Raw genomic sequence first — 21,391 nt, 5'->3', positions numbered from 1 at the left:
TTTGTACCATATACTTATTAATTTTCATTTTTTGTTTTATATTTTCTAAGTACAAGTAACATAGACATAAATTGAAAAATTATTCAAAAGGAAGAAAGAGTGAAAATCACTACCCCACCCCTCAGAGAAAACCACTGATCACATTTACTGTACATATTCCTAGCTTTTTGACTATATATGCAAACTTCCTCTTGTACATGGCCTTCCTGGAATACATGGCCAATCGGGAATATCTGCCAATTCCTCGGACCAGGCCAAGGTTCTGGCTGCAGTGGGGTTTCCCTTCTTAGGTGTGTTGGCCTTGAGGTTACCCTTCTTAACCTTGCCACCCGCATCAGCCTTCTTGGCTTCAGGCTTCTTCTCCTTAGGGTCCAGTTTATCAGCTTTTTCACTCGCCATCATGCAAGATAGGAAAGAGTGAAATTTACTTTTTATTTAATTTTAAGTGAGATCGAGTATCTTTTTTTTTTTTTACAGCAGAAAAGAATAGCTTTATTAGAAGGGAGAGTACACTTCCAGACGTGGAAGCGGGCCTGAGCAAGAGAAGCATGGCTCAAAAGGCTGAGACTGAGTATCTTTTAAGAAATAGTTTTAATGATCATCTGTAGTTCTTTTGTGAATCTTATGTTTATATTTTTTTGCAGATTTTCTGTAGTGGTGTTTTTTATCTCACCGATTTGTGAGAGAGAGAATTTTAACACATTAACTGTTAAATTCCTTCCTTTTGTCATTTGTCTTTTTATTTATCTTTTATCTTTATAGTCGCTTCTGTTCAATTTTTTCTTTGTGGCATGTGATGTTATTTATTTAGCAAGGTGTTCTCCACATAAAAATAATTTTACTCCCATGACATTTAATATTTTTTTATCATTGAAGTATTAATCTGGAGATATTTTAGAATATGATTTTGATGTAGGAATATAAATTCATTTCTTCCCATTTCTTCCACAAATTTTACAACTTATTTATTGAACAATATGTCTTTTCTCCATTGAATGTAGTTAAATCTCATATAAATTAAAGTATATTGATCTATTACTTCATATCTGTTAGTATCAGGATGTTTTAATTACTATATTTTTATAGTATATTCTAATAAATTACAGTTCAAGATTTCATTTATCTTTTTAATATTTTTCTTGGTTGTTCTCATTTACTCTTCTCTAAGCGAAATTAAAAATTATATTTTCAAGGTTCTCCAAATGCTACATTTAGTTTTTAACTACAGTTGCAAAAACTTCATTATAATTTATCACTTTATACTCTTTTTTCAACATGGTCAGGTTTCTTCTTTACTTTGGTATACTTTTAAAATTTCATTAAAGGCCTTAGGTATGTTCATTAGTGTTGTTAATGAGTCTTCTCTCCCATTCCATTTTCTAACTCGTTATTGACTTTTGGTATATTAATCTTGAATTTACTGCTTCCTTTACTTACTTTCTGTTGCTATTTAATAAATCAAATAATTGTCTTGGTTTTGTTCCAAAGAAGTTATATAATTTTTGGTAAGTGACTCTACTTTTTCTCCCAATATATATGCTTCATTTCTTTTTCTTACATTCTTTCACTGGCAAGAAGTTCCAGAATATTGATTGAGAATGGAAATCACAAGAAAAATTCTTTTATTTATGACTTCAATGTGATTATTTTGACATTTCATTATTGTTATATTTACTCTGTACTTCTGAAAAATACTCCTTAGCAAGTTAAGAAATTTTGTTTTTTAATAACTCACTAGGAATTTTGATCAGAAGTAATGTTGAAATTTAGAGAAAGTCCTTTCAGCATCTACTAAAACTATATTATCATATTTCTAACACTGAACAATTTTTGTGTTCCTTAATAAATTTAGGTATATTATTTTTTTAATAAATTCAGGTATATTATTCTTTTAATATATTGCTGTATTTGATATTTTATAATAAATCATTTGCATTTGTGCTTATCAGAAAGATTGGCCCATGGTTTTGTGATGTATTTATCAGGTTTATTGTATTGAAGGTATGCTTTTTTAGAGCTGTACAGCAGTTAAATTGCACAGAATTTGAGTTTTTAAAATATTTGATATTTTTTGAGAAAACCAACAAGGCACAGAGCCATTTTGTCAAAAATCTGATAAAATTTTCAGCTTTTTTTTTTTATATAGATATTAATCTATGTAAGCTTCCTGGATTTTACTTAATCAAATTCAGTTATTTGTATTTTCTTAGAAAAAGATCTATTTTAAACTTTTATCTGCAGGAAAGTGTCCACATTTTTAAAAATTATAATTTTCTCTTTTACATCACTTTTCTCTTTCCTAATATTACATTTGTGTTTTCTTGGGTTTTCTTTTGTCTAGACTTACTGGGAGTTGGCTAATTTGTTTGTCTTATTTTATTTTTACAGTTGTTCAAGTAATACCTCACTGTTTTTATCAATAAACTCTGATGTTTGTTTTCTCATTTTAAAATCATTGCTTTCAGTTCCTTTCCTCTTCCTTCTGATTTATTTTGATGGTTTATGATTTTCTGAGTTATATATTTAAATTATTTTAATAAAATTTCTTCTAAGGTATAATTTGGCTACATCTTATACAATTATATCATGTACCAGGTCTTTTTCAGTATTATCTGAAAGATTGTATTTCGATTTCCAAGTGATAATGAAAAATTGACTCTTTTTGATATTAATGTCTATATTTTATCATACTGAGTCAAAACGTATTTCCTGTATGCATTGTTAATTTTCAAACTTTTAAATTATACAATTTTCAAACTTTTTAATTATACAAGTCACATATGAATACACTGTAATTGTGAAAGATTCATATAATATAGAAAAAGCAATTTCCTCCAGTTATATTCCTGGTGGCAACCTTATTGGTTTGTTGCATGTCCTTTCAGCTTCTATTCTATTCATTTATATATTATCACTAGTGACTATTGCCATACTGCACTTATTGTTTTCGAGCTTGTCTTCTATAGGACTTATATCTTCCAGGGATCCATAACATCCTTTGGGGCTTTCTCATTGAAGACCTATATAAACACCTCAGGGTCTAGGAATTTTAAGCTCTTGATAGATCAGAATCAAGACTCCTGGCACTGGATATCTTGCATTAAGCAGAGAACTGGAAGTCACTGACACTTCTGTAAACAGAGACTTGAAATTCTTCACCTTGCAGCTGGAGTTTGAGTACTAAATCAAGCTACCTGTCTTAGGCCAATGACAAAATGCATTCACATAGGTTCAGACACCGAGAACCATGAAACCAAGTAAAAATTCCTTCCAAACCATTGAATCCCATAAAACCAGGGCAAAAGCAACACAAAACTGCTCAATAATAAGGTCCAAGAGCATTTGATGAACTCTAAAATTGTGAAGTAGCTAATTATCATGGAAGACAAAACATGGACCCAATAAGTAGAAAAATTAGTTTCTGAAGAAGTAAAAATATTAGACTCATTGGAAAGAGAATTGAATATTAATATGTTTAAGTCATTCAAAAAAAAAAAAAGCAAGAAAGCATTTGGTCCATGAAAGCAAAGCAATGACTATGAATCAAGAACAAGTCAAAATAGGAAATAACCTAACTGAAATCCTAAAAGTGAAAAATATCCTAAGTATCCTAAAAAAAATTCTAAAAGTGAAAAAAACTCAACAAAGGGTTAATAAATAGTAGATTAGACACAATGTAGAGTGAACCAGTGGATTGGAAGAGAGATTTCAGAAGATAATTATGAACTCAGAGAGAGAGAGATAGAAAATATGACAGAGAATTTAGGGGACTTGGAGTACTGATGAAAGAGTTTTATTGTGAGAGCAAACCTCTAAAGAAGAGAATCAAGAGAATGAAGGAGAGGAAATATTCAACAAATTACATAAACAGTACCTGGAAATTTTCTAGAAGTGAATAAATATTGAAAATGTACAAGCATGTTAAATAACCCATATCCAGATACATAATAGCATGCATAACATCGATTACTTTTTAAAAATCCTGTAAGCTACCAAGGAGAAAGTATAGATTGTCCTAAAGAGATGACAAGTAGACTGATGACAGAATTCTCATTGGCATCAAATGATTTTATAAGATAATGATTAAATATATCTAAAATACTATAAGAGATATAAAGATTTTCTCAGAGAAACAAAGATTGAGAGAATTTATTCCCAAAGCCAGTGGACCTAATTTGCAAGAAATGTTCAAAGAAGTTCTTCAAAGGGAAGGAAAATGATACAAATCAGAAATCAGAATCTACATAAAGAAAGGAAATGTGTTAGAATAAATGAAGGTAAGATAAAACCTTTCAGTGTCTTTATTCCTAATTACTCAACAGATAAGAGTTTATTCAAAAAAATAATGGCAACGGTGTGTTTGGCAATTATAGCATATGGATAAGTGAAATGAATTACAGAAATATTATGAGACAAGAGGAAAGGATTAGGAATACTCTGTTATACTATCTGGGAGGTGGTACTTGAAAATAGACCTGGAATAGTACTAATATTTTCAAGTTGTCCTTGAAAATAGACTTGGAATAGTTGTGAGTATATATTGCATGATCTAGTACAACCTGTAAAAGAGTTTTATAAAGAAGTATAATTGATATGGTAAGAGATGAGAGAAAATGTAATTTTCTCTATGCCTCCATGTCCTCTTACATAAAATAGAGATAATAATAGTCACCATCCTCGGTGAGAATAACATGAGTTCATATTTGTAAAGTGCTCGGATCAGAACTTGGACCTTAGTGTTATAAGTGCTTATTAAATTTAAAAAAATAAATAAATGTGAGCCTTGTTCTCCTTAGTACTATCCCACTATCATGTGATTCAGCACTTTTTGAAGCATTTCCAGGAAATAACCCCAAATATCTCCTTGTACCATCATTTAGCTACATGTAACAGAACACTCGACTATACTGCTTTAAATAAATAGGTGGTTATTTTTCTCACATCACGAGAAGTCTGAAAGGAGGCCACAGTAAGTACTGATTCTGCAGATGTGTTGATGTCAGGACAAATGTCTCTGAGATTCTCTGGTTCTTTTTCTCATGCTTGGAAGATGGCTACTGCAGCCACAGTCATCAAATGCACAGTGAAAGAGGAAACATCTAGATAGGGGAAGGGTGCACTAGGGAAAAATTTCCCAGAAGTCTTTCCAGCGGTTTCTGACTTTACTAAGAACTGTGGCTTGGCCCAGCCAGATCACTGCATTCCCAGGTAAACTACCAAGCATCCTTACGAGTCTGATCTCTGCTTCTATGTTCATAGTCTAGTTGTCAGTGATATAAGCCATTCACCTGCTTTTTTTGATAGATGCATTTTTGAGAAAAATGGAAACTGGATTCTCAGCTCCTGGGGAGCAAGATGTCAAAATCAATCTTGTATCCAGCAGGCCCAGTCGGGTACCATGCTCTTCTCTGGGGACAAGGGCAGTGAGAGCTCTCTTAGCTCTCAGTTGGCCAACTTCACAAATAATTTAAACTGGCTTCTGGCACTTGACAAGATTGCTTGATGCTGCCATCTCTCATGGCAAATCATGTGTTTCCTGAAAACAAAATGATGGTGTTTGGTTAATTTTGTTGAGCTCCGTCATGCTGGATATTTATTATACTAGTTTCTAAAATGGACTTTTAACTAGCTCCGAGAATAACTAAGAGGGCCAATAAATAAGACTGCAGACATTTTAACTGCCCTTAATTCAGGTAAAAAGTTGCTTAACATGGTAAGAAGTAGCAACCCATGTCACCATTCTGACATTTCACATTTCTGTGATATTGTTTTACTGCAAAGGCTACCAGTTCCCCCAAAGTCTTGCCTTAGATGGACAAGAGTCTGGATCCCAAAGGAGTTTAATTAGCTGCTTCCATAATCCCAGACTATTGGAGAGTATGCTTCTCATCTTACAAAAGAGAAAGAAGGCTCTTGTGGTTGTGCCAGGGATGCTCATCGGCTGCCCCCTCGGAAGATGCCATTTGGCATAATGTGACAGTGCTTTCTGGTTAGTTAAGCATTTGCAAGTATAGGTATTATTAAAGAATTTCTGCCAGAGCTGGACCTTGAGAGATGAGTACAATTTTGACAGATGGGGAAGGTGATATGAATTATTAGTGCCCAAAGGGTATAAAAAAGTAAATGTTGAGTTTTTTGGGAGAAAAGAAGTATTCCTATGATAATAGAATTCATAATTATTTGAAAAGGCACAATAATGGATGTTAAAACACTGGGTTAAGGGTCAGATCAACCACTGAAGATGTTGCATGCCATGCCAAAGAAGTGAAATTTCCTGTAGAGTCACTGAGTATTTTTTAGGAGAAGAACGATATAATCTGACCTATACTTTCAGGAAGATAATTCTAGTGACAGTGCTAAGGGTGACATGGAGATGTAAGAACAGAGGCAGGAAGATCAATGACAGAGTTTATTCAATAAAGCAACAGCAACATACATAAAAATGAAAGCTCAGACTTGAGAAATGTTGCAGAGAACAAGTCACTGGAATTTTACTATTCATTGGATGTTGTGGTAAAAACTGTTAGGGATGATCTCTCCTAATATTTGTTTTCTCCCTGTATTAGTTTCCTAAAGATGCCATTAACAAAGTGCCACAAATGCATGGCTTAAAACAACAGAAATTTATTGTCTCATAGTTCTGGAGGGTAAAAATCAAAGTGTCAGCAGGGTTGGTCCCTTTTGAGGTCTGTGAGGGAGAATCTGTTCCAGGTCTCTCTCCAAGATTCTGGTATTTAGAGATCCCCTAACTTAGCAGAGTTCCCTACAGTAAATACAGCCTATTTGTAAATCAGCAAAAATTTTTGCAACCAGTTTTTATATTAGCACAACTGCTAGTTGCTGCTCAGTTGGCCTATAAATAGCAACTCTTTCTGGTTAACAGCAAAAATCTGATGAATTAAATACATTGGCCCTATGTTTCATACCTGAAGCAATTTTTAAAAATCTGTAATGAGCATCAGTTGTTGGATAAAAGTGTGATTTTTTCCTACTTCTTTCACTTAAATCTTAACCTGTCCCAACTGCCCTCTACGGCAAAAGCTCTCTTTGGCTCAATTCATTCATATAAACACATGTAAAAAAATATTAGGTAATAAAAGGGTGGTTTCTTAACTGGTTTTAAGCTACAAATAATCCTTAATAAGTGGCTTTCTCAACTCCAAATGCAACAATACAGTGTAATACAGTGTTGAAAAGCTGGAAAAAAACCTTAATATCTAAAAACAGAAAAGTTTAAGCAAAATATATGTTCATAGTAGGTCATGCTATGCAATCATTAAACATGATTTTACAAAGTTTTAAACAATAAGGAATACTTTTAAATTTAAAGCAATACACTATTATATTATTTACACTATGAAAACACAATCTGTGTGTAGATTGTTTTCACAAAGAATATCTTTAAAACATAACTAAAATTATTAGATATGGTCTACAAGGCAAAAAGAGCAATCTGGACATGTTAATACATAATTATCAAGAAGTTCCCCAAATCGTAGACTAACATATTTATAAATTATTCAAGTTAAGGTTTATGCAAATGTTTTATTAAGAAAAAAACCTACAGAACTATCTTACTATGGTTAGCAAGTCACAAAATAACAAAGGCAAACCCATTAGAATAGGTTCAATTATATTTACTAAAATAAATAATGATCACAGAATAAAACTTTAAATGGCTTTAAAAATATTATATTTTGTAATGATGGGGACCGGGAGTCTTAGTAATGATTTTCTAAATTGTAAGGTAGGAAGGTATGTCAAACTAAGAGGATGTCACGTGAACTTATAAAATTTTTTTAAGGACCTAGTAAGATCTTCAGTAGATCTTTTCAATTTTGCAATCTTATGAACATGTAGCATGGATATACAATTTCAAAAAAAGACCCAACTTTTACATGACGATAAAACTATAAATTTTCAATGATGAACCGTTTTAGGCTAGTAGACTCTTCTTAGAATTATCTTGATTTTTTGTGATATTATTTCTATTAGCATAATTATAAAGCCAATTTAAAAAAAATGTACTGAGTTTATTTTGGTTTAGAATTTGATTAGAAAAACGCAGGCAAACATTCATGACTTTAGACTTTCACACTCTGCTCTTCCTGCCCCCTCTTCAGTTTGTGACTCAGAGACTATTTGGGGAGGACACCTGTTTTAAATGGATCCACAGGAAATACCTATGTTGTCTTTTCATAATTTGACCCTGCATCTAGTTAGCTGAAATGTGTTGACTTAAAAAAAAAAAATGCTGCCCACAGACTGATGCAATGCCAATGTGACAACATTTACTGGAAGGCAGAGGGACTCCAGTTTATACTTATTTCCCTTCCATTAAGCCCTAGATGTGTAATGAAATGGAATTTATAAGGGAATTTCATAGTAGTCTATTACTGAATTACATAGTAGTTTAATACATTTGGGTCCAAAATAAAGCAAGTCACTGGACAGGTGTCCCGGGTGACACTCCACGTTCACATCTCAACCAGTCCCTCAGCACCAAGCAGCCCGCCAGGCCACCAACCTCCCCGCCGCGCGCCTGGTCTCTCAGGGCCGGACACCCTCACCGCCAGGCTGACGCCACCACCAGCAGCCCTCGGAGCTTGGCGCGCTCTTCCCGAGCTCTTGTCGCACCCGGGGGCGCCCCTCACCCTTTTGGGACGCATAGGGGGCGCCCCCCACCGGGTCCCCCGCGGCCCCGGGGACGCAGGAGCAGAAGGACGGAGATGACGGAGGAACTGACGCCACGCCGCCCGTCAGGCCGTAGCCGCCCGGAGAGCCCGCAAACACCGCCCCGCCCGCGAACGTCGCCCGGGCGCTGGCAGTCGCGTCGGTCCCACGGGGCGCACCCCGCCACAGCTCCGCCCCGCCCCGCCGTCCGCGGCGTCCCGCTGCCCACTGCGCGCACCCCGCGCCTCCCCGACCCCACGCCCACGCCCTCCCTCCTCGCCGCCCAGCCTGCCCAGGCCTCTGGTGAACATGGCGCTTGTTCCTTGCCAGGTACTGCGGGTGGCGATTCTGCTGTCCTACTGCTCTATCCTGTGCAACTACAAGGCCATCGAAATGCCCTCTCATCAGACCTACGGAGGAAGCTGGAAATTCCTGACGTTCATTAATCTGGTAAGGCCGTCTCTCTCCCCTCCCCCGCCCTGCACCCCAAGCCTGAGTGTGTTTGTGGGTGCGCGAGCACCTGCACGGGCGCGCGCCTCCAGCATTCACCCCTGTCCTCACCCCAGTGATTGCGTCGAAACGCCTGGCTACCCTCACCGTGGCCTCTCTGCACCACCCAGCGTTACCTGGTGCCTGGGGCACGAGTGAAGGTGGGGTGTAGCCAGGTGGTGGGCTATTTGGAGGGGAACACAGACTTGCTTCTAAGAGTCACGTGACACGGAAAGATTCAGAACTTAGCAAATGGATTGGACAACCTTGATAATGAGGAGCCTTAGAAACCATTCGCCCCCAAGGTGCTTTCCCAAGCACCCATCGTGGGATCAAGTTGCACAACAGTGGAAACTGGGTTCTGTCGTATTACTTGGAGCTGCTTCTGAAAGGACCAAAATCCTCACAAAGAAGAAAAAACGCCTAATAAAGTCTTTTTGGCATCTGTTTTTTTTGGCCATTGTCAGTAATTTCCTTGCAACCTTTAACCCAGAAACATCAGGGGAGTATAACTACACTCTTCCTTATTTTCTCTTGAAAATGTTTGCAGTAGTTTGCATAAGCAGTTCTTTTGGCACAACAGGATAGCCTTGACAGTTTACAGGGTTTTTTTGTTTGTTTTGTTTTTAGTTGTTGGTTTTAGTTGTTTGTTCGTTTTGTAAATGTAGCCACTTCTGGCACTAAAAGGCTAGAGAATCTGGAGGTGAGCATGAGGCCCAAGAATGACAGTGGGGCAGAACTTTGGAACTTCAGGGTGAAAGGTAACTGAATTAGACTGGGGCCAGCACACAGTAAAAGGTCATCAAGGGTGGAGGGTTCAAACATAAGCAACCATTGCTAAGAACTACAGAAAAATATAGAACTGTTGTAGCCGCCAGCCCCTGATAGACACACGGACCACCAGAAACCAGTGAGTTATAGGAAACACACTCTTTATTCAGCCATCTGGGTCTGCCAGGGGTACACAGACCCCAAATTCAGCAACCTGGAAATGTAGAGATTTTTAAGCTCTAAACCCCACTCCTCATTCTGTCTGAACACAAAGATCTATTTTTCTCTTATTTACTAATCGTCAACCCACAGGTCGGGTGTGCAAGTGTGGGTACAGAAGCAGAGAACTTATTGTCGGAATGTTATATTCCCTTGGGTGTTAACCTATGTTCCCATGGGCGATAGCCAAGCATAATTTTCCAGCCAGCACAGAACCAATTCCTGGGACACCAGAACTATCAGCCCAAGATTATACATGAAGTTGGCCACACAAGCAAGATTATCATCTCTGTTGACCCTCCATTTTGGTGAAGAGAATATGATACTTGTTTTAAGATAGTTCCAAAGGCTTAGGGTACAGTCACAGAAAGAAATACAGTCACAGCGTTTTTGTTTGGAAATACCACCTTACATTCATATCATGTTAGATACTTGCAGAGAGGAATTTAAGTTCTTTTTCCAGCAGTCTCCAAACTGTTCTTGCACCCCAGGTCACCAAGACTTCCCAGGCATAGAATGTTTCAATTTTCAGATCCTTGGCTTCTATCTCTTTTTTTGAAACTGATCTGCCTGTGAGCATGGGTGACACCTGCCAGTTATTTTTTCTTCCTCCCAATTCATCTAAGGCTGGAGCACATGAGAAGGCTCTATGCTCTATTTATCCATTCCTTTTAGCATTCAGAGGATAGATGATTGTCACCAGGACCATCTTCATATTTGATTGAAAAACAGTCAGACTTGTTTTGACAGGAAGTCTTATTGGATTGATTGGCTTGTCAATGAAGATTGGCTCTGCCGATTACGTGGTATAGCAAACATTTTCCATAGATTTAATGAGTGAAATCTGCAGCTCTTGAGTTCTGATTAATATGTATCAGAGCGGAAGAAATCATCTCTCTTTTTAAAGTGTTTAAACTTACGTTAAAAATGTTTAGATGTTATTTAAAAATATGTGCCTAATTTTCAGAATTCTTTTAGGGGCTATGTGAACAAAATTCTTTTTATATCACTCAGGTATCCCATTCCTCAGTCAGATCTCGGAGCTGGCTCATTTGAGTACCACCAAGGAGTAGTGTTAAGTTAAAGTGCTGTTGGATACCCCACCAGGAACTACGAACACTTCTCAGAACCAACTTTGCATTAGACGTAGTGAGCAGAGGAGCAGAGGAGGGTCAGCAGGTGAGAGGGATAGAAATTGAAGGTGTTGGTTAATCCATGAGATGACTGCTTCTCACATTGGCATTGCTTACTGTGTGTTATAAGACAAGACTCACAAGAAACAGACTGTATCTCATAATCTCATGACCTTCGTGTGACATGAAAACGTAGTAGAGCCAGTGTGACTCTCCTAAAACTGCCATACAGTTTGTGTTGTAGCATTTGATGATTGGACTTGCCTATCTTAAATAATAACCATCACAAATATTTTCGTCTATCAGAATTCAGGCGTAGGTTTAGGTTTGAAACTTTTACTTCATTTCATATTTAGATTCAGTTTGTATAAGGCCTTCTGCCAGTCATTCAGATTTCTTCCTGTGTCTTCTGATTGAAATATAATAATTATCTTTAATCAAGTGTTCCTATGAGAAAGTATGTCTAGAATATATTCATAGACACACTCATGCAAGGTATTTTCTTTTTAAAGAGAGATTTAGAGTCTTCAGAGCTTAAGCATTATATAGCTGTTAAAACAACCAACCCGTCAATCCTTAGGAATGGCATGAAAAGATTAGGCTACTGTAATTTACTCATCTAACTTTTCATTTTTTTATGTTAAAAAAAACTGAATAAACATTATTGCTTAGTGCCTTGGACAATTTTAATGATTCTAAGCTCATTAGAGCAATTTAGGACCAGGGTTTGGCTTCTCAAAATTTTAACAGGAAGGCCCCTTTTCTAGTCAACTTGGATTGGAGAGTCTAGACATTTTCCTGGGGACCACAGTCCGATTCCATGTTCCATGGCATAACTTTACCAGAATGTAAGTCAGGAATCTCAGGCTACATGTCCCCGGGAGCAGATGGTTACATGGCAGTGGCCATTCCAGCTATATCCATATTTGTCTTTGAGTATGAGAGTCATCCCAATAGAATGAGAACTCATGGTTGAAAACTGTGATGCAAGTTACTGCTCTCAGTAATTTTATACTGTTATTCCTCAAAAAAGTGTAAGAGAACCAAAATGCTTCAGGAAAATTCAAGTTAGTAAATGGAAATGGAAATCTGTCTTCATTGGTAGGCAAAATAATGGGTACCAAAGATGTCCACATTCTAATCCCCAGAACCTGTGACTATACTAGGTTACCTGGCAAAAGGGAGTTATCCTGGATGATCCAGGTGAGTCCAATGTAATCGCAAGGGTTCTTGAAAGGAGGGAGGTGGAAGAAGAGTCACTGGGAGGAAGATGTGACTGCCTAGGAAAGTCACAGAGAGAGGTAACATTGCTGGCTTCGAAGATAAAGGAAGGGGCCAACAGCCAAGGAATGTGGGCGATGTCTAGAAGCTGGAAAGGACAAGGAAATAAATTCTCCCCTTGAGCCTCCAGAAGGAACACAATCCTGCTGACACCTTGATTTTAGCCCGGTGAGACCTATTTCGGAATTCTGCCTCCCAGAGCTATAAAATAATAAGTGTATATTGCTTAGGTGACTAAATGTATGATAATTTGTTACAGTGCAATAGAAAGCTAGTATACTTGGCTTTAAATCCTCTGGCCTGGGGATAAAAAAAACTTAAATGTATCTATGTAATGACTCAACTAAGTTCTTTATGTGTATTAGATAACTGGTTAATTTTGGCTTTAACCAAAATACAGGTTTTTGCCTATGCATCTATGAAACTATGCAAGGAAGACATACACTTAACAGTGGGCAATATGAGAATCTATAAAAACTGAACATTAGAAAAACTAGATCCTTAAAGTATTTTAGAGACTATCATGCACCCTACTGTGCCAGGAGAAGGAATACTCTTAACTGGACATAAACTGGAAAGAAAATTTAAAGTAACCAATGTTCAACTATTTTTTTAATGGATACCATAGCTGATGAATTTTCTTCACATGATGCAGATTTATTTACTTATCACTAATTAAAGGATAATTGTCCCCCAAGTTACATAACAGTTGTCTCCAAAGATGATAAAAATGAAGACTCAGAATAAAATCGGTATAAATAAACTGAAAGAAAAAAGGCAGCTGCATGTTGAGTCCTCAGAGTAATACTGGGTTATAAGAGGTGTTTGTAAATATCGAACAAATGAAAACTTTCTCTTAACCACATTTTCAGTGAGCATTCTTTTCTTGTCCTAGCTCCTCCTAAAACATTCAGAGTAATAGGGATTTTTTTGAAGTATATCAACCAGAATTTTATTTAGATTTGTATGGTAGAATGTCTGACACATGAGCCAGAATCAGCTTCTTTGAATGACATGAACAGGACATTTATTACTAAAAATTAAATTAATATTGACATTGGACTTAGGACATTTGATTTTTACAGATTGAAAGAAAAATCTGGCTAACCTTATATTTGCTCTGGTTTTTGTTACTTAACCATTTTGAAAGTTGTCATCTCCTAGGGCTGTATTTTACTCGTCATTCTTCCTTTACTGACTTTTCAGTCATGCATGGAGAGAAGATCGTTTAGGTCCTGTCTCCTCAAAGCGTGGTCTGAGGACCAGACGATAGACCTTATCTGGGACCCAGCTAGAAACGTGGGACCTCTGGCTCTACCTCAGATCTTCTGAATCACAGAATCTGTGCTTTAATGAGATCACTAGGTGGTTCGTCTGCACATTCTAATGTAATAGATGCTGCTCTAGGCCATGCTGTTTTGCACTTTAACATGGAATGGTTTATAGGACACAGCCTCAGTATATTGATTCTGCCTACTATATTTAAAACATTTAAACATATTTCAAAATATATTAAAGATGACTTTTACTGGGACATAATTAAATACATGTTGTAAAAAAAATGACTTTAAAATAAAAGGAATAGAAAAATATGTATTAGGCACCAGGGATTAATTATTTATTGCCATTGTGAGACAAATTTAACTAATCTTCAGGGCAACCAAGGCAAAAAAGAATACACATTTGATTGTATTGTTATTAGTGTTGGCATAAAGGAAGCACAGCAATTTAGCAGGAAAAATATTTTCCTGGCACTGACTTTTCAGGGATGTTTATCAATCAGATTGTCATACAGAGAACATTGGGTAGCATAATAGATAATGCCTTTGACTGGTTTTTAGCAGAATATGTAGAAATATTCTCATAGTTGGCATATCTTATATCATCATTTTATGAAAACCAAAAGCAGGCCTTATATTTTGACTGGGAGAAGGCATTTTTTCAGAGGTTTAAGGTAATATAACCTAGGCACTTGTTTTTGTTATCTAAATCCATATTGCAAAAGAACCTAAGAAAACCACAGGGGGAGAAGGAAAAATAAGGGCCTAGATGTTGAAAAGCTTGGGGTATTCAAAGAGCAGGAAATGGTCAAGTATACCTGGAGGATACATTGTTTGCTTTTAGACATGTTAAGAATTTTTGACATTTAAAAAAACGTCAAAAGCATAATAAACCGCGTAAGTATACTAAATGTATTTGAGTTTTTCTTATATTTACTTATATACTTAAAATATTCTTGACTTTAGTTCATGGCTTAATGTTAAATAGGAAATAAAATTTCTTGAGAAGAGAGTCTATATGTCATTATATAACCACGGTACTTAGCTTTGCCAGTCGAAACCACAGAGTGCCATGTGAAAGCCAGTAGTTCATTGAATACTCAATAAGCAAAATGTGTTTTTTTGTTTGTTTGTTTATTGTTTTTGGATATTATACAAAGAGGGTGAAACTGCATTTTTTTTTTTTTCAGTAGAATCAGACTTGACCCTGAAATGTGCACATAAACTTGAAAGATTAAGTAATGCTTTTTCCTAACCTGGGGGAAGAATTGCGAATATAATACTTTGCATAAAATCCTCTTCACCTTCTTTGAAACTGTTTCCTTTGGATCAGACATAAAATAGGGGCCTGGTTTTGTCGGAGTAGGGGAGATAGTTGAGGATATGATCACCCATTCCCTTTCTTAGTTCCAACTTATTGGAATTACAGAAAGTCATCTGACCACTAGTTGAGGTCACTTCTTTTCCCATCCCGCCATCCTCCATGTCTGGTATAACATTTAGCAAACTTGGTAGCTGCTCTTCATTTGTTTCTCTGTGTTCTCCTGAAATGTCATATGTTTCTGTGGAAGCATGAACAGTCGTCTACTTTTCCATATTGAATCAGATGTCGCTGTGATCCACAGGTGCTTGGAAAAATCTTACCGCTTAGGATTTCGTAACAGTGGAGCTTTCTTTCATGTCTGGCAGCCTATGGCTCGACAGCTAAAGGGCCATTTCTCACCTTCAGCCCTGTCAGAGTATAGCGAGCACAGAGCTCTTTGAACCTGAGACATCTCCTGATCAGATCTGTTGTGGAGGAAGATACGGAATGTAGCTTTGATAGGCTAATCAAGAATAAACAGGGAAATTGTGCAAATTTGCAAAGTGGCAAGAATACTGTCATTTTGAATCTTGAGAAAATGGGATGTGTTTATTACAGTGCTTTGGAAGCATAGAAATCTAAAAAGTCAGCTAATGGTCTAGCTTTTTCATGTTGACTTATATTTGCATGTTTTAGGTTGTGTTATAAAGTAAAATTTTAATTTTAAAAGCAATACATAGAACTATAGAATATTTGTATAATATAGGAAACCCTTGGGAAGAAAATATATTCCATCTTAATTATCCCTTATTTTCTGTGCATCTTAGCGTTTTACTGCTTTAAGATGGTATTTATTTCAGAACTTTATACACATAGAAATACATAGTGAGTCAGGCTACAGTTTTATATATATATATGTATGTGTGTATAGGAGTGTGCATATATATATGTTTAGATTTCAGAAAAATCACATTCTCTATAAAAAATATTTTTAAATTACAGAGAATAATATTTATCACTCAAGAGATACCAATGTTAGTATTTTGGTAATTGCCTTTTGAGCCACATATATACTTTAAAACAAAAGCTCGATATATACATATGGTTTGTAATTTAAAAAAATTTTTTAAATTAACTGTACTCTTTTTGGTGTACAGTTCTATGAGTTTTGACAGATGCGTAGACTCATATGGCCACCACCACACTCACCTAAACATTCCTTCATGCTGTCCCTTTATAGTCAAACCCTCCCTGAATCTTAACAACCACAGATTTGTTCTCTATCCCTATAATTTTGTCTTTTCTAGAAAAATAAGGTGTACAGCATAGAGCCTTTGAGTGGGTCTCTTTTTGTTTAGCATAACTCATTTCAAATTCCTCTAAGTTGCTGTGTATCCATAGTTTGTTCCATCTTATTGCTAAGCAGTATTTCATGGTATTGATGTACCACTTTGTTGATCTAGTCATAAGATGAAGGGCATTTGAATTTTTTCTAGCTTGGAGTCATTATGAAAAAGCAGCTATAAAACTTGCTTACAAGTTTTTATATGAACATGAGTTTTTATTAGATATATATCTACAAGCAGGATTGTTTGGTTATGTGGCAAGTATATGTTTAACTAGATAAGAAACTGCCACACTTTTCCAGGATAGGTGTGCCACACTGAGTTGCCATCAGCAATGTATGAAAGTTCTAGTTGCTCTGGGTCCTCGTCAGTATGTGGCATTGTCAATTTTTCTTCTGTTTTTGATATTCTAATAAGTGTGTTAGTATCTCATGGTTTTAATTTGCATTTTCCTCATGACTAATGATGTCAAAGGGCTTTTTCATGCATATTTTTATCATACACATATCTTCTTTGAGAAATGTCTCTTCAATAGTCCATTAAAAAAATTAGGCTGTTTCTTCTTGTTAATCTTTGAGAGATTTTGTGTATGCTGAATAAAGGTTCTTGGTCAAATATGCGATTTACACCCATTTTCCCTCTGTCCATGGTGTATCTTTGCATTTTATTAATAGTATCTTTACAGAACAAAAGTTTATCATTTCGATGACATCCAAATAATTCTTTTTCTTTTATCAAACATGCTTTTGACGTTTAAGAACTTTTTACCTAACCCAAGGTCACAAAGAATTTCTCCTCTGTTTCCTTCTAGAAGTTTTATTTTTCAGGTTTTACATTTAGGCCTATGATTCATTTCGAGTTAGTTTTTGAGTATGGTGTCAGATACGTGTCAAGTTGAGTCTTTTCTCTTCCTTCTTTTCCCTTCCCCTTCCCTTCCCTTTTCTTTCTTTGGCATAGAGATGTACAGTTGGTCCAGCACCATTTCTTGAAAAGGCTATCCTTTTGTTGTTGAATCGTTTTGCACCTTTGTCAGAAATCAGTTGACTATATTATGGATGCATTTCTGGATTCTCTTCAGTTCTCCTGATGTGTCTGTCTGTTCACAAGTACCACACTGTGTTGATTATTGCAACTTTGTCATATGTCTTGAATTTTTCAAAATTTGTTTAGGCTATTCTAATTACTTTGCCTCTGTTGAAATTTTAGAATACACTTGTCAATATCTACAAATAATCCTAATGGGATTCTTGAATGGGATTTCATTGAATCTGTAGAACAATTTGGGGAAATTATCACTTAACAATATTTACTCTTCTAATCCATGAACATGATACATCTCTTCATTTATTTATATCTTTGATATCTTTCATTGGTGTTTTCTAGTTTCCAGCATATAGCTCCTGCACATATTTTGTAGATTTATACTTGTTTTGTTTTATTAGTACCGTTGTAAATGGTACTTTAAAGTCATTAAATATTTTATTTTGATTAATATTTTTGTTGAGATAAGTATAGATTCATATCAGTTGTAAGAAATAATACAGAGACCTGTATGGGCTTTACTCAGTTTCCCCCAGTGGTAACATCTTTTGCAACTGTATCATACTATCCCCACCAGGATGCTGATGTTGAAGCAGTCAGGATGCAGAACAGTCACGTCACCACAAGGATACAAGGATACGTCATGTAGCCTTTTTATGGCCACGCCTACCTTCTACCTTCATCTCATCACTGACCCCTGTCAACCACTAATTTGTTCTCTGATTTTGTTATTTCAGTACTCTATAAATGGAAGTGCGCGCGCGCGCGCGCGTGTGTGTGTGTGTGTGTGAGAGAGACTTTTGGCGATTGGCTTTTTCCAATCAGCAATCTCCTGTTACATGTGTCAGTGCTTTCTTCCTTTTTATTGCCGAGTGGTATTTAATGGAATGGATGCACAGTTTGTTTAACCAGTCGCCCATCTGGATTGTTTCTAGTTTGGGGCTATTATTAATACAGCTGCTGTGAACATTTATTTACAGGTTTCTGTGTAAACATAAGTTTTCATTTCTTTGGCATAAATATCCAAGAGGGCAAATGCTGGGTTGTATGGTAGTTGCGATTTTAATTTTAAAAGAAACTGCCAAACTGTTTTCCAGAGTGGCTGTACCATTTTACATTTTTACTGGTAATATCTTGAATGATACAGTTTCTCCTAATTTTTGCCAGTTATTTGATGTCAGTATTGTTAACTTTAGCCAATTTGATTGGTGTGTAGTGATATTGTGGTTGTAATTTCCATTTCTCAAATGGCTAATAATGTTGAATATCTTCATGCGATTACTTGCCATCTTTTTATGCTTTGCAGTGAAACAAATAGTAAATAGTATTATTTTTGTTATATTTTACTTTCTGGTTGTTTATTGCCAGTATGTAGAGATACATTAGATTTTTGTATCCTGTGATTTTGCTAAACTCACTCATTCGAACAGCTTTGCTATAGATTCCGTGAGATTTTCTAGATTTTTTTTTTTTTTTTTTAGGTAGACAAGCATGTCATCTCCTAATAGACAGGGTTCTTTCCATTCTTCATGGCTTTTATTTCTTTTTATGCTTTATTGTTTGATTAAGATTTCTGTGATATTAATTAGTAGAAAGGCTTTTTAAAAAATCATAAATGGATGTTGAATTTTGTCATGATTTGACTGTATCTATTGATATGTTCATATAGCTTTCATTTCTTTTTCCTGTTAATATGGTAAATTATATTGATTGATTTTTAAATATTGAACTAGTCCTATATTCCTGGGATGAATGTATTTGATCGTAATATATTGCCCTTTGTTTGTTTTGCTGAATTTGATTTGCTAATATTGTGCCGATTCTGCCTCTCCATTCATGAGGAATAGTTGTCTGTGTTTTTTTCTTCTTTGTCTGACTTCGATATTAGTATAATGCTAGCCTTCTTTCTCTTCAATGTTCTGGAAGAGGTTGAGGAAAATTGATATTATTTTTTCCTGACATTTTTGATAGAATTTATCACTGAAAACCTGTGAGCTTGGAGGGATTTTGTTGTTGTTGTTGTCGTTGGAAAATTACAACTACACATTCAATTTGGTTGATTTCAAGATATGGGACTATTCAGTTTATCCTTTTTCAATGAGATTTGGTAGTTTATGTCTTTCAAGAAATTGTTCCATTTTGTCTTAGTTCAGCATTTTCTTCTTACCTTTTCTGTAGGGTCTAACCACATTTTATGCCTGATATTGGTAATTTTTGTCTTTTTTTTCTTCATCAGTCTAAGAATTTCTCAGTTTTACTGATTTTTTCAAAGATCAGCTTTTAGTTTCACTATTTTTCCTATTATTTTTTCTGTTTTCAATTTCATTGACTTCTCTTTGTTTAGACCTTTATTATTTTCCTCCTTTTGTTTTGCTTTATTGTTTGGTTCTTTTTTTTTTAATAGTTTCTTAAAGCGGAAGCTTAGATTATTCATTTATTAATATGAGCCCTTTTTTCTTCCCTGTATAAACATTTAATGTTGTTGCATCTCACAAGTTTTAATACATTTTATTTTCATTGTTATACACGAGAATATTTTTTAAATTTCCTTTGTGTTTTTTATTTAAAAAAATTATTGACTATTTTTTTAGAGCAGTTTTAGGTTAACAGCAAAATTGAGGGAAAGATAGAGATTTCCCATCTACTGCCTGCCCCTACAAAAGTGTGTTTTACACTAGATTGCTTAGACATATGTTGTTTAATTTACACATTTTAGACATATCACGGGTATTTTTCTGTCATTTATTTCCAGTTTAATTCCATTATGATTAGAGATCATTGTTTGCATGATTCCGATTTTTTAAAATTGGTTCCGTGGCCCAGAATGTAGACTATCATGTTGAGTATTCCATGTGCACTTAAAAAAGATGCATTTTTATATGGTTGGGTAGACTGTTCCTTAAATGTCAATTACCTAAAGTTAGTGAATAGTATTGGTCAGATCTTCGATATCCTTGCTGCTTTTGTGTCTCCTTACGCTCTCCTTAACCAAGAGAGGAGCATTGAAGCCCCTCAGTATAATCGTGGGTTTTTCAACTTCTCATTTAAATTTTATCAGTTTTTTGTTTCATGTGTCTTGAAGCCTACACATTAAGTGCATACACATTTAGGAATGGTATGTACCTTGATGAAATATCTTTTTATCATTAAAAAATTTTCTTCTTATTAATTTTCTTTGTTCTAACGTCTGCTTTGCTTGATATTAATATAGCTTCTCCAGCTTTCTTGATTAGTGTTCGAACAGTGTATCTTTTCCCATTCTTTTACTTTTATTTATATTTATATACTTAAAGTGGATTTCTCATAGACAACATATAATTTTCTTGTTTTTTTAATTTCATTTGATAATCTCTTTCGTTTAGTAAATACCATTTGCACTTAGTTTGATTATTGAAATGGTTGCATTTAGGTCTGCCATTTATTTATTTGTTCGTTTGTTCGTTTGTTTATGTTTCCCTTTTTTTCTCTTGTTCTCCATTTTCTGTCTTCTGCATTATTTGAATATTTTTAGTACATGTTTTATTGTAATTTAACTATTGGCTATTCGGATGTATTTTTTTTTAGTTTTAGGGAGTACCCTATGTACATCTGCCTGTATACAATCTAGAGTGAGTCGTTTACCACATTTAAGTAAACTATATGAGCCTTGTCACTACCCTCTCCATTTTATGTGATAATGGTTATTTTAATTACATCTACATTACTTGACAACCCCGTAGACAATGCATTTTTGCTATCAAGAGTCAAATATTTTAAAGAACTTAGTAAAGTAGTCCATGCAGTTCTTTTCTTTTATCATTTGAAGATGTTGTGCCCCTATTATCTGGCCTCTGATTTCTGATGAGAATTCTGCAG

The 21,391-nt window shown here is 35.4% G+C and overlaps 1 protein-coding gene and 1 long non-coding RNA gene across 7 annotated transcripts in view; one reads left to right on the top strand and one right to left on the bottom strand.

Annotated features, from left to right (window-relative positions):
- Positions 1-2,659: 2,659 nt before the first annotated feature.
- Positions 2,660-8,850, bottom strand: LOC120607911 (uncharacterized). The gene is made up of 2 exons (XR_005654266.1): positions 8,571-8,850; positions 2,660-5,536 (listed from the first exon to the last, which is right to left on the bottom strand). It is a non-coding gene; the product is annotated as an uncharacterized LOC120607911 (long non-coding RNA).
- A 59-nt stretch (positions 8,851-8,909) lies between these two features.
- Positions 8,910-21,391, top strand: part of AIG1 (androgen induced 1) — a 203,621-nt gene continuing 191,139 nt past the window's right edge. For 3 of the 6 annotated variants that reach the window (XR_005654265.1, XM_039869738.1, XM_039869739.1), the window contains exon 1: positions 8,910-9,123. Coding sequence is in view for 5 of the 6 variants with exons in the window: in XM_039869738.1 (XP_039725672.1) it covers positions 8,983-9,123 (141 nt within the window). In the remaining variant the exon portion in view is untranslated. The remainder of the gene's footprint in view (positions 9,124-21,391) is intronic. The other 3 variants (XM_039869741.1, XM_039869740.1, XM_039869737.1) reach the window with 3 other exon arrangements.

This window comes from Pteropus medius, unplaced genomic scaffold (assembly GCF_902729225.1).
Source record: "Pteropus medius unplaced genomic scaffold, Ma_sr-lr_union100, whole genome shotgun sequence".
NCBI lineage: Eukaryota > Metazoa > Chordata > Mammalia > Chiroptera > Pteropodidae > Pteropus > Pteropus medius.
This window is presented reverse-complemented; position numbering and strand designations above follow the sequence as displayed.